The following is a 13,037-nucleotide window of genomic DNA, read 5'->3' on the forward strand; positions in this document are numbered from 1 at the left end:
TGCGGAAGCAAGCATAGGCAAAGGAATCTCAAAGGTAATATTATTATTATTATTATTATTATTATTATTATTATTATTATTATCATTTCTCGCTAAGCTACATCAATAGTTGAAAAAGCAAGATGCTATAAGCCCAAGGATTCCAACAGGGAAAAATTGCTCAGTGAGGATAGGAAATAAGGAAATAAATAAATGATATGAGAAATAATGAAGGTAAAATAAAAACTTTAAACACAGTATCAACATCAAAACAGATATTTTATATATAACCTATGAAAAGACTTGCGTCAGCCTGTTCAACCTAAAAACATTTACAGCAAATTTGAACTTTTGAAGTTCCACCGATTGAAATAGCCAATTAGGAAGATCATTCCACACCTTGGTCAATGCTGGAATAAAAATTCTAGAATATTATGTAGTATTGATCTTCATTATAGAGAAGGCCTGACTATTAGAATTAACTGCATGCCTGGTATTACGAACAGAATGGAAATGTCCGGAAAGATCTGAATGTAAAGGGTGATCAGATTTATTCAAAATCTTTTGCAATATACATAATGAACTAATTGAACGACGGTGCCAGAGATTAATATCCTGATCAGGAATAAGAAATTTAATAGACCGTAAGTCCCTGTCCAACAAATTAAAATGAGAATCAGCAGCTGAGGACAAGACATAAGACCAATACTCGAAACTAGGTAGATTGATTGATAGATTGATTTGAGGTTTTCTGGCCTCCTGACATCGAAGGTCATTGACGTCGAGAGAATGAAAAAAATTAAACACTTTTCAGAATAGACTGATTACTAGAAATCTTAAAAGACTTTCACAATTTGCTAATTTTTGTGCAATTGAAGAAGACATAAACTTAATGTGTTTCTCAGAAGTAAATTCACTGTAGAAAATAACAACTAAAATTTTAAGTAATACAGAGTTAAAGAAACATTATAAATGTTGAGGTCTAGATGTTGAGGAACCACTGTCCTTGACGTACTTACAATCATAGTTTGAGTTTTGTTAGGATTCAACTTCATGCACCATAACTTGCACCATGCACTAGTTTCAACTAGATCTCTATTAAGGGATTCAGCAACCCAGATCTATCTTCAGGAGATTCTAGCATGATCTGTATATGCAACAACTTGTTTTCTAGGCCAAACCACATGTCATGTGTATATAGTGGGAAAAGTAATGGGGCCTGAACACTACCCTGAGGAACAACCCTAAACTACAAAAGCGTTTTGCATAAACAATGGAATTGAACACTTGCTGCCTTCAACTCATTCCTACCTCTGTTCAAAGGGAAAAAGAATAAGAGAAATGAAAAATGAAGATGACAATGTTTAGAATAAAATATAATGACCACAAACAAATCGCATAAAAAACTAGGATATCCACTATAGAATACCCTTGTAATTCTTCAATTAAAAAAGGAGCCTGCATTCACCAGGATTATAAACCTGTTCATGGTGACATTTCACTGGATATCCTCATGAACAGAATCTGAAGGTGGTAGAAGAGTATCATGCTTCCGGAGTAAAAACCAGGAAGCCTCCCAAAATTAGATCATGATCTTATTATGAACACACTGTATATATATATATATATATATATATATATATATATATATATATATATATATATACATATATATATATATATATATATATATATATTTATATATATATATATATATATATATATATATATATATATATATATATATATATAAACACACACAGTTTCTGAGTAATGATACCTTAACGTTGTAAAGTAAGAAGAGTTTGAAGATTCAATTTTTCAAATCTTCAATGAAAGAAAAAAAAATTGAAACCCAAGTGAGGATAGTCTCATTACAGTAGATACACTGATATTCATTTAATGAATGTAGGATTTGAAAGAAAATCATGATACTTGAATTATCTTAGTTTATTACATTATCAATTCTTCGTTTACCATAAGGGGGAATTCTACCATCCATAACCACCTCCAATTCCCCCGAATCCCCCGTGTCCGATTCCACTGCTGACGCCGACGACTCTGGTAATGACGGGTCTGAGGTGATAACCAAGAAGAGAATTAGACTCGAGACTCATGTGGCAATCTCTTATGAAGTTCCAAAGTGGGAATCCTTATGATTCCTGATACTGGGATTAATTTTTTATTTTTTCCATTGTAAATCAATGGAAAATAGAGAAAATACTGATTAAATTCCAATATTTTCTTCAGTCTAAATGATCTCACAAAAATAACCTGCAAGAAAGACACAATTATCCTACCGAACAACAGAGACTGTGCTTAATCCATGGCCGAAACCGCCTCCCAATCCATGGCCGATTCCACCGCCAAATCCACCTAATCCGCCATATCCACCAGATGGATCAGGGAAGGCGGAGATCGAGCAGACCACGGCCAAAACAATGGCCACCACAAACTGATAAGAGATCACGAAGGAAAAATGAAAACATTAAAGAGTCCATGAGTTGGTGGGAAGGATCTGCATATATTATCTCATATAAAAATAAGATTATCCAATTTGGTTAAAAACTAAAAGGATTCTAAGACCAAGTTAATGTTGATTTCAGTAAAAAGTAAGAGAGGATGTGTATTCAAAATGATCTCGTATTAGAATTTTAGATTCTGAGTTTTCTATAAAGCAAATGTATTTTTATGCAATCTACTGAAAGGAATTAATATTTTCAAAATTGCAAAACTTTTTTCATTGAAATAAACTCACGATTGGGCGAAGGAAGTTCATGTCTGGATGTGTCTTCTGGGACTCCTGAAGAAGGATTATGCAATGGACGTGTTCTCCGCCGGTATTTATACCCGTCGGGATCTTATGCCCTTGGGGGAGAATGAGTCGGCTAAAAGCGCCTCCGAAAGAAGGTTCCTTTGAAGTAACGGGTTTTTGTCTGCTAAATCTGGTTCGATTCTAGGATCTGTTCTTCCAAGTGGAAGGACAACTAAACTGTGATGTGACGCAGAGAAAATTTCGCTCAACTTCAGGTCTTAGAATCTACTCTTTATGCAGATATTTCTATTTCCACAATATTTCTTTCAAATTTGCTTCTAAGCCGACGTATAACTTTCAAACAACAAAATCCTTTTAGCTGATTTATTCCTAGATTGACTATTCATGTTGCTTATATCTTCTTGAGCAATATTCTTTTAATTGAACTTTAGAATAATTTTCTTTTATAAAGTTCCTCTGAGAAGTGTAACTAGTTGAAATTTCCGTTTTGGGAAGCACCCTTCATTTCAACCTTTGTTATAATTTCATTTCCTTAAAAATATACCAATAATCAGACATTTATTTTTAGTTTTGTTTTCAACAATAGGTAGCAGGTTGGCCAGGGCACCAGCCACATGCTGAGGTACTACCACTTTCGAGTTATTGGATTCTTTGACTTGCCTGACAGTTATATGTTGTATCACTCTCTCTCTCTCGTCACGGCTCATTTTATCTTTGCCTATAAATACACCGAATAGTCTTGCTTATTTTTTACATATTCTCGTCTTTCCTCAAACATCTGACAACAATGAGAATACCAAACAATTCTATTTCGCTTAAGGAAACTAATTACTGTACTGTAATTGTTCAGTGGCTACTTTCCTCTTGGTAAGGGTAGGAGAGACTCTTTAGCTATGGTAAGAAGCTCTTCTAGGACACTCCAAAATCAAACCATTACTCTCTAGAGTTGGGTAGTGCTATAGCCTCTGTACCATGGTCTTTCACTGTCTTGGGTTAGAGTTCTCTTGCTTGAGGGTACACTTTGGCACACTATTTTATCTTATTTCTCTTCCTCTCGTTTTTCTGTTTTTCGAAGTTTTTACAATTTATATGTGAAAGATTTATTTTCATGTTGTAACTGTTCTTAAAATATTTTAATTGTCCATTACTTCTGTTATAGTTTATTTATTTCCTTGTTTCCTTTCCTCACTGGGCTATTTTCCCTGTTGAAGCCCCGGGCTTATAACATCCTGCTTTTCCAACTAGGGTTGTAACTTAGCAAGTAGTAGTAGTAGTGGTAGTAGTAGTAGTAGTAATAAAAACAATAATAATAATAATAATAATAATAATAATAAAAATAATAATAATAATGATAATATAAATAATAATAATAATAATAATTTACAATAACAATATGTTTATTGGTTATTTGCATATATATACATACACACACACATATATATATTATATATATCTATAAATATATATATATACTTATAAATATATATATATATATATATATATATATATATATATATATAAATATATATGAACATATATATCATATATGTATATATATATATAATATATATATATATATATATATATATATATATATATATATATATATATATATATATATATATATATTTGAAATTGCGATCGTATATAAATGAGCTCTCTGTGGATGCGTTTGTTGTTCTCATCAATATTTTTATAGGTTATTTGCAACGTAGGTTTCTGGTGGAGGCGTAAATTTGCATTTGCAAGGATACAACAGCCTAAGGTTCTGGAATAGTTTTATTTCAAGTGGAAAAATGTTGTTTATCAAACTGAAAAAAAATAAAACAGTAAAAAACGTGTCTCTGCAATTATTGTGTCTACCAAGGTAACCTAAGAACGCCTTTGCAAGGACGCAAGATGCCCAGTGGGTATAAATACCCGAGCAGAAAGCGAGGAAGGCACTCCACTCTCTGGGCATCACAGCAGAAGCATCCAAACGAAAATCCTTCAAGCATGATCTCTCTTCGCTCAATCGTAAGTTCATTTTCTTATTTTATTACATTTATTGAAAGAAATTCTAATCATTAATAGAAACTAATCCACTGAAATTGATTGATTTAAATAATAGTTGTATTTATGATTATTTGCATTATTTATTTATGAAAGTTATCTAATCAACGAATTTTAGCTAATAGAGATCTAATAAATATGTTATATTTTAGTTCATATAATCACTTTTGTTACACTTCTCATATTCTTCAAATTCTAAAAGAATCCTTTTTTTCCCCTTTTGTCTCTGGATCCATAAAGATGTTGATGGCCATTGTTATGGCTCTGGTGTGCTCCACCTTCGCTTTTCCTGATCCATCAGGAGGTTATGGCCATGGATTGGGAGGTGGATTCGGTGGAGGATTAGGCCACGGATTGGGTGGTGGATTCGGTGGAATCTCCGTTGTCAGGTAAGTAATCAAAAATAATGTTAGAGTTCACTTTTCACAATGAAATAGTTCAGAAAAGACAAAAATATTTCTGAACTTAGAATAATTCTAGGTTATTCTCAAAATCTTCTTGAGTTTACTATTAATTGACTCACACCATTACAGAATATGTAATATCTAGAGTGCCCTTTATTCCCAAGTCTTTTCTTCCCTCCTCCCATAGACCTGTGGTTAGCAGAGTCATTAGTGTCAGCAGTGGATTCGGACACGGGGGATTCGGAGGAATTGGAGGAATCGGAGGTGGTGGATATGGATGGTAAAGTTTTGCATGAAAACCAATAAAAACGTAATAAATAATCCATAAGTATTACACATTTCCTTATCCTCTTATCAAAAAGGAAACATTGATTTTCATGGAACTATTCAATAAAAGAAATTTTGTGTCTACGAACAAACTTAAATGAGGTAAGATAGTGGCACTGTGGTTGTGATAGATTCCTAAAGCAGCCATTTAGCATTAAGTGCTGAGGTCACCTCTCAAAAGTGTTCTTTTCCTATCTGAGATTGAAGCAAAGGATTTAAAGACATATGGGTAAACTTTATGCAAGGCAATGGAAAAACACACTCTTGGGAAGAAAGGTACATAAAATACAGTCACATATAACTATTCTTTTGTAGAAGTATAGAGCTATTGATACTAAAATCATAATACATTTGAGCCTCTAAATAACAACATGTTGAAAGATAACCTATGGATAATAACGTATTTGTATTCATTCAGTGAAAATCAAAATTAATGTGCAGCTTTTCCTGTGTTATTTTTATCCAAGATATCTCATCTGAGTAGAATGAAATTTCACAACAGTACTAAAATGTAATAACTTACAAATTGAATATTTCTGTTGAATATGGCTTTATGATCTAACATCACTTAACAAAATACTCTTACAGGGATCTCCCTAGAGGGGTGTTCGCCATACCTGACAGCATGAACACAGTAATTATTTTGTCTAATTGAGCCAAATTGGCGTAGACAGAACAGAAACAAGATAGATACAGTATGGTAAGTGTATCGACGTTACATACACAGTACGTTTGGCATTGGAGAATACGGATCTCCGCATGGAGGCAATACGGAAGGAGCGTAGGGAGTACATACAGAGTAAGGAGGGTGCCAGGAGAAAACACATACTATACGGATAGAGTGGATGGATGTATTATTACAGTGTGGACACTGTATGGACAAACGGTTGTATAGTTTGGGCCCAAATTATTCACTTTCTCCTTTCCAATCGCTCACTGAGAACTCCACTACACAAGTGAAGAGAGGGGACTACTACAACTTACAGAATTAGTATTTCAATGGATATGGTTTGCACAAGCAACCTTGTACTTGGAAAATCTGCAGGAAGGAGAGAGAAGTGATTACGGAGAGAGTACAGACGCCATATATAATGTAGGGATCGTGACAGAGGCTGTATGGAGGGAGTATCGACGCCGCATATAGTGTACGGATCGTGGCAGAGGCTGTATGAAGAGAGTACGGACGGCGGTGTATACAACACAGTTAGGCAGTATGGAGGGAGTATCGACGCCGCATATAGTGTACGGATCGTGGCGGAGGCTGTATGGAGAGAGTACGAACGGCGGTGTATACAACACAGATATGCTTCTAAAATACTTTGTATAAGAATTGCTTTCATATGTCCAAACATTTGGGCTTACTGACTGACATAAACGTTTGGACGTACATGCGGAAGCAAGCATAGGCAAAGGAATTTCAATGGTATTATTATTATTATTATTATTATTATTATTATTATTATTATTATTATTATTACTCGCTAAGCTACATCACTAGTTAAAAAAGAAAGATGCTATAAGCCCAAGGGTTCCAATAGGGAAAAATTGCTCAGTGAGGATAGGAAATAAGGAAATAAATAAATGATATGAGAAATAATGAACAGTTAAAATAAAAACTTTAAACACATTATCAATATCAAAACAGATATTTTATATATAAACTATAAAAAGACTTGCGTCAGCCTGTTCAACATAAAAACTTTTACAGCAAATTTGAACTTTTGAAGTTCCACCGATTGAAATAGCCAATTAGGAAGATCATTCCACAACTTGGTTAATGCTGGAATAAAAATTCTATAATACTGTGTAGTATAGATCTTTATTATAGAGAAGGCCTGGCTATAAGAATTAACTGCATGCCTGGTATTACGAACAGAATGGAACTGTCCGGAAAGATCTAAATGTAAAGGGTGATCAGATTTATTTAAAATCTTTTGCAATATACATAATGAACTAATTGAACGACGGTGCCAGAGATTAATATCCTGATCAGGAATAAGAAATTTAATAGACCGTAAGTTCCTGTCCAACAAATTAAAATGAGAATCAGCAGCTGCAGACCAGACAGGAGAACAATACTCGAAACTAGGTAGATTGATTGATAGATTGATTTGAGGTTTTCTGGTATCCTGACATCGAAGGTCATTGACGTCGAGAGAATGAAAAAAATTAAACACTTTTCAGAATAGACTGATTACCGGAAATCTTAAAAAACTTTCTCAATTAGCTAATTTTTGTGCAATTGAAGAAGACACAAACTTAATATGTTTCTCAAAAGTAAATTCGCTGTCGAAAATAACAACTAAAATTTTATGTAATACAGAGTTAAAGAAACATTATAAATGCTGAGGTCTAGATGTTGAGGAACCACTGTCCTTGACGTACTTACAATCATAGTTTGAGTTTTGTTAGGATTCAACTTCATGCACCATAACTTGCACCATGCACTAGTTTCAACTAGATCTCTATTAAGGAATTCAGCAACCCAGATCTATCTTCAGGAGATTGTAGCATGATCTGTATATGCAACAACTTGTTTTCTAGGCCAAACCACATGTCATGTGTATATAGTGGGAAAAGTAATGGGCCCTGAACACTACCCTGAGGAACAACCCTAAACTACAAAAGCGTTTTGCATAAACAATGGAATTGAACACTTGCTGCCTTCAACTCATTCCTACCTCTCTTCAAAGGGAAAAAGAATAGGAGAAATGTAAAAAGAAGATGACAATGTTTAGAATAAAATATAATGACCACAAACAAATCGCATAAAAAACTAGGATATCCACTGTAGAATACCCTTGTAATTCTTCAATTAAAAAAGCAGCCTGTATTCACCAGGATTATAAACCTGTTCAAGGTGACATTTCACTGTATATCCTCATGAACAGAATCTGAAGATGGTAGAAGAGTATCATGCTTCCGGAGTAAAAACCAGGAAGCCTCCCAAAATTAGATCATGATCTTATTATGAACACACTGTATATATATATATATATATATATATATATATATATATATATATATATATATATAATATATATATATATATATATATATACACACACACAGTTTCTGAGTAATGATACCTTAACGTTATAAAGTAAGAAGAGTTTGAAGATTCAATTTTTCAAATCTTCAATGAAAGAAAAGAAAATTGAAACCCAAGTGAGGATAGTCTCATTACAGTAGATACACTGATATTCATTTAATGAATGTAGGATTTGAAAGAAAATCATGATACTTGAATTATCTTAGTTTATTACATTATCAATTCTTCGTTTATCATAAGGGGGGTATTCTACCATCCATAACCACCTCCGATTCCCCCGAATCCCCCGTGTCCGATTCCACTGCTGACGCCGACGACTCTGGTAACGACGGGTCTGAGGTGATGACCAAGAAGAGAATTAGACTCGAGACTCATGTGGCAATCTCTTATGAAGTTCCAAAGGGGGAATCCTTTCGATTCCTGATACTGGGATTAATTTTTTATTATTTCCATTGCAAATCAATTGAAAATAGAGAAAATACTGATTAAATTCCAATATTTTCTTCAGTCTAAATGATCTCACAAAAATAACCTGCAAGAAAGACACAATTATCCTACCGAACAACAGAGACTGTGCTTAATCCATGGCCAAAACCGCCTCCCAATCCATGGCCGATTCCACCGCCAAATCCACCTAATCCGCCATATCCACCAGATGGATCAGGGAAGGCGGAGATCGAGCACACCAAGGCCATAACAATGGCCACCACAAACTGATAAGAGATCACGAAGGAAAAATGAAAACATTAGGGAGTCCATGAGTTGGTGGGAAGGATCTGCATATATCATCTCATATAAAAATAAGATTATCCAATTTGGTTAAAAGCTAAATGGATTCTAAGACCAAATTAATGTCGATTTCAGTAAAAAGTAAGAGAGGATGTGTAATCAAAATGATCTCGTATTAGAATTTTAGATTCTGAGTTTTCTATAAAGCAAATGTACTTTTATGCAATCTACTGAAAGGAATTAATATTTTCAAAATTGCAAAACTTTTTTCATTGAAATAAACTCACGATTGGGCGAAGGAAGTTCATGTCTGGATGTGTCTTCTGGGCTCCTGAAGAAGGATTATGCCATGGACGTGTTCTCCGCCGGTATTTATACCCGTCGGGATCTTACGCCCTTGGGGAGAATGAGTCGGCTAAAAGCGCCTCCGAAAGGAGGTTCCTCTGAAGTAACGGGTTTTTGTGCCATTTTTTCCTCCTCCTTTTCTGCTTTCATCTGCTAAATCTGGTTCGATTCTAGGATCTGTTCTTCCAAGTGGAAGGACAACTAAACTGTGATGTGACGCAGAGAAAATTTCGCTCAACTTCAGGTCTTAGAATCTACTCTTTATGCAGATATTTCTATTTCCACAATATTTCTTTCAAATTTGCTTCTAAGCCGACGTATAACTTTCAAACAACAAAATCCTTTTAGCTGATTTATTCCTAGATTGACTATTCATGTTGCTTATATCTTCTTGAGCAATATTTTTTTAATTGAACTTTAAAATAATTTTCTTTTATGAAGTTCCTCTGAGAAGTGTAATTAGTTGAAATTTCCGTTTTTGGAAGCACCCTTCATTTCAACCTTTGTTATAATTTCATTTCCTTAAAAATATACCAATAATCAGACATTTGTTTTCTAGTTTTGTTTTCAACAATAGGTAGCAGGTTGGCCAGGGCACCAGCCACATGCTGAGGTACTACCACTATCGAGTTATTGGATTCTTTGACTTGCCTGACAGTTATATGTTGTATCACTCTCTCTCTCGTCACGGCTCATTTTATCTTTGCCTATAAATACACCGAATAGCCTTGCTTATTTTTTACATATTCTCGTCTTTCCTCAAACATCTGACAACAATGAGAATACCGAACAATTCTATTTCGCTTAAGGAAACTAATTACTGTACTGTAATTGATCAGTGGCTACTTTCCTCTTGGTAAGGGTAGGAGAGACTCTTTAGCTATGGTAAGCAGCTCTTCTAGGACACTCCAAAATCAAACCATTACTCTCTAGTCTTGGGTAGTGCTATAGCCTCTGTACCATGGTCTTTCACTGTCTTGGGTTAGAGTTCTCTTGCTTGAGGGTACACTTGGGCACACTATTTTATCTTATTTCTCTTCCTCTCGTCTTTCTTTTTTTCGAAGTTTTTACAATTTATATGTGAAAGATCTATCTTAAGGTTGTAACTGTTCTTAAAATATTTCAATTGTCCATTACTTCTCTTATGGTTTATTTATTTTCTTGTTCCCTTTCCTCACTGGGCTATTTTCCCTGTTGAAGCCCCGGGCTTATAACATCCTGCTTTTCCAACTAGGGTTGTAACTTAGCAAGTAGTAATAATAATAATAATAATAATAATAATAATAAAAATAATAATAATGATAATAACAATCATAATAATAATCATAATAATGATAATAATAACAATAACAATATGTATATTGGTTATATGCGCATATATATATATATATATATATATATATATATATATATATATTTGAAATTGCGATCGTATATAAATGTTGTTCCCATTAACATTTTTATAGATTATTTGCAACGTAGGTTCCTGGTGGAGACATAAATTTACAACAGCCTAAGGTTCTAGAATATTTTATTTCAGTTGGAAAAATGTTGAGTTTTTCAAACTGAAAAAAAAAAGAAGTAAAAAACGTGTCTATGCAATTAGTGCGTCTACCAAGGTAACCTCAGAACGCCTTTGCAAGGACACAAGATGCCCACTGGGTATAAATACCCGAGCAGAAAGCGAGGAAGGCACTCCACTCTCTGGGCATCACAGCAGAAGCATCCAAACGAAAATCCTTCAAGCATGAACTCTCTTCGCTCAATCGTAAGTTCATTTTCTTATTTTATTACATTTATTGAAAGAAATTCTAATCATTAATAGAAACTAATCCACTGAAATTGATTGATTTAAATAATAGTTGTAGTTATGATTATTTTCATGATTCATTTATGAAAGTTATTTAAACAACGAATTTTAGCTAATAGAGATCTTATAAAAATGTCATATTTTAGTTCATATAATCACCTTGTTACACTTCTCATATTCCTCAAATTCTAAAAGAATCCTTTATTTTTTTCCTTTTTGTCTCTGAATCCATAAAGATGTTGATAGCCATTGTTATGGCTCTGGTGTGCTCCACCTTCGCTTTTCCTGATCCATCAGGAGGATATGGCCATGGATTGGGAGGTGGATTCGGTGGAGGATTAGGCCACGGATTGGGTGGTGGATTCGGTGGAGTCACCGTTGTCAGGTAAGCAATGAAAAACGGTGTGAGAGATCACTCTCCATTATGAAAGAGTTTCGAAAAGACGACAAAAGTTTTGTTGAACTTAGAATGATTTCCAATTATTCTCAAGATCTTGTCTTGAGTTTACTATTAAATAATTCTTCTATCAAAAGGTTAACTACTGCACTGTTCAGTAGCAACTTTCCTCTTGGTAAGGGTAGAAGAGACTCTTTAACTATGGTAAGCAGCTCTTCTAGGAGAAGAACACTAAAGAATTAAACCATTGTTCTCTAGTCTTGGGCAGTGCCATAACCTCTGTAACATGGTCTTCCATTGCCTTGGATTAGAGTTCTCTTGCTTGAGGGTACACTTGGGCATACTATTCTATCTTATCTCTCTTCCTTTTATTTCGTTAAAGTTATTATAGTTTATGATGAAATATTTATTTTAATTGTTGTTACTATTCTTAAATATTTCAATTGTTAATTAATTCTCTTATTTTCTTGTTTCCTTTCCTCACTGGGCTATTTTTCCTTTTGGAGCCCCTGGGCGTATTGCATCTTACTTTTCCAAGTAGGGTTGTAGCTTAGCTAGTAATAATAATAATAATAATAATAATAATAATAATGATAATAATAACAACAACAACAACAACAACAACAACAATAATAATAATTAATAATAATAATTAATCTGTGCAGTAAAAGAGTAAACGAATTCACACTATTACAGAATATGTAATATCTAGAATGCCTTTAATTCTCAAGTCTTTTCTTCCATCCTCCCACAGACCTGTGGTGAGCAGAGTCGTTAGTGTCAGCAGTGGATTCGGAGGATTCGGAGGAATTGGAGGAATTGGAGGAATCGGAGGTGGTGGATATGGATGGTAAAGTTTCCCACGAAAACGAATAAAAACATAATAAATAATCTATTAGTATTACACATTTCCTTATCCTTTTAACTAACGGGGGAAACATTTTTTTCACTCATGAATTTCTCCTAAAAAGAAATTTTGTAACAGATTCCTAAAATATGAGCTGAAGTCAACTCTCAAAAGTCTGCCATTTTCCTATCTGACATTGAAACGAATGCCATAAAGAAATAGACAGAAGAAGAAGGTTGCTCACAATGGAGAGCGGTGCTTAAACAGCAATTTACTGTCATGCAATCGCCCTCTGGCACACCTTGGATACCTTGGCATT

At 34.1% G+C, this 13,037-nt stretch overlaps 4 protein-coding genes across 5 annotated transcripts in view; 2 read left to right on the forward strand and 2 right to left on the reverse strand.

Moving 5' to 3' along the window:
- LOC137629028 (uncharacterized) overlaps positions 1 to 2,785 on the reverse strand; it is a 20,852-nt gene extending 18,067 nt beyond the window's left edge. Inside the window, exons 1-3 of one of the 2 annotated variants that reach the window (XM_068360292.1) lie at positions 2,738 to 2,782; positions 2,280 to 2,434; positions 1,920 to 2,055 (exon numbers count right to left, since the gene is read on the reverse strand). In XM_068360292.1, the coding sequence (XP_068216393.1) occupies positions 1,971 to 2,055; positions 2,280 to 2,434; positions 2,738 to 2,758 (261 nt within the window). In that variant the 5' untranslated portion in view covers positions 2,759 to 2,782 and the 3' untranslated portion in view covers positions 1,920 to 1,970. Of the gene's footprint in view, positions 1 to 1,919; positions 2,056 to 2,279; positions 2,435 to 2,737 lie in introns of those variants that run through there. The other variant, XM_068360289.1, reaches the window with a different exon arrangement.
- A 1,927-nt stretch (positions 2,786 to 4,712) lies between these two features.
- LOC137629025 (uncharacterized) lies at positions 4,713 to 5,521 on the forward strand. The gene is made up of 3 exons (XM_068360286.1): positions 4,713 to 4,771; positions 5,048 to 5,196; positions 5,399 to 5,521. Exons 1-3 carry the CDS (start codon positions 4,751 to 4,753, stop codon positions 5,493 to 5,495), a joined length of 267 nt encoding a protein of 88 aa, XP_068216387.1. The 5' UTR covers positions 4,713 to 4,750; the 3' UTR covers positions 5,496 to 5,521.
- Positions 5,522 to 8,781: 3,260 nt separating this feature from the next.
- On the reverse strand, positions 8,782 to 9,645 carry LOC137629026 (keratin, type I cytoskeletal 14-like). Its single transcript, XM_068360287.1, has 3 exons — positions 9,607 to 9,645; positions 9,149 to 9,303; positions 8,782 to 8,924 (listed from the first exon to the last, which is right to left on the reverse strand). Exons 1-3 carry the CDS (start codon positions 9,625 to 9,627, stop codon positions 8,840 to 8,842), a joined length of 261 nt encoding a protein of 86 aa, XP_068216388.1. The 5' UTR covers positions 9,628 to 9,645; the 3' UTR covers positions 8,782 to 8,839.
- A 1,692-nt stretch (positions 9,646 to 11,337) lies between these two features.
- LOC137629029 (uncharacterized) lies at positions 11,338 to 12,750 on the forward strand. The gene is made up of 3 exons (XM_068360293.1): positions 11,338 to 11,432; positions 11,711 to 11,859; positions 12,626 to 12,750. Exons 1-3 carry the CDS (start codon positions 11,412 to 11,414, stop codon positions 12,723 to 12,725), a joined length of 270 nt encoding a protein of 89 aa, XP_068216394.1. The 5' UTR covers positions 11,338 to 11,411; the 3' UTR covers positions 12,726 to 12,750.
- Positions 12,751 to 13,037: the final 287 nt, after the last annotated feature.

Source organism: Palaemon carinicauda, chromosome 37 (genome assembly GCF_036898095.1).
Source record: "Palaemon carinicauda isolate YSFRI2023 chromosome 37, ASM3689809v2, whole genome shotgun sequence".
NCBI classification, from domain to species: domain Eukaryota; kingdom Metazoa; phylum Arthropoda; class Malacostraca; order Decapoda; family Palaemonidae; genus Palaemon; species Palaemon carinicauda.

Bases quoted from the DNA above. Each gene is read 5' to 3' on its own strand.
- LOC137629025 (XM_068360286.1), top strand. From the start codon at position 4,751: ATGATCTCTCTTCGCTCAATC. The intron at 4,772-5,047 runs GTAAGTTCATTT...GGATCCATAAAG, and splicing joins TGATCTCTCTTCGCTCAATC to ATGTTGATGGCCATTGTTAT. The intron at 5,197-5,398 runs GTAAGTAATCAA...CTCCTCCCATAG, and splicing joins GGTGGAATCTCCGTTGTCAG to ACCTGTGGTTAGCAGAGTCA.
- LOC137629026 (XM_068360287.1), bottom strand. From the start codon at position 9,627: ATGAACTTCCTTCGCCCAATC. The intron at 9,304-9,606 runs GTGAGTTTATTT...ATCTCTTATCAG, and splicing joins TGAACTTCCTTCGCCCAATC to TTTGTGGTGGCCATTGTTAT. The intron at 8,925-9,148 runs GTAGGATAATTG...TCATCACCTCAG, and splicing joins AGCACAGTCTCTGTTGTTCG to ACCCGTCGTTACCAGAGTCG.
- LOC137629029 (XM_068360293.1), top strand. From the start codon at position 11,412: ATGAACTCTCTTCGCTCAATC. The intron at 11,433-11,710 runs GTAAGTTCATTT...GAATCCATAAAG, and splicing joins TGAACTCTCTTCGCTCAATC to ATGTTGATAGCCATTGTTAT. The intron at 11,860-12,625 runs GTAAGCAATGAA...ATCCTCCCACAG, and splicing joins GGTGGAGTCACCGTTGTCAG to ACCTGTGGTGAGCAGAGTCG.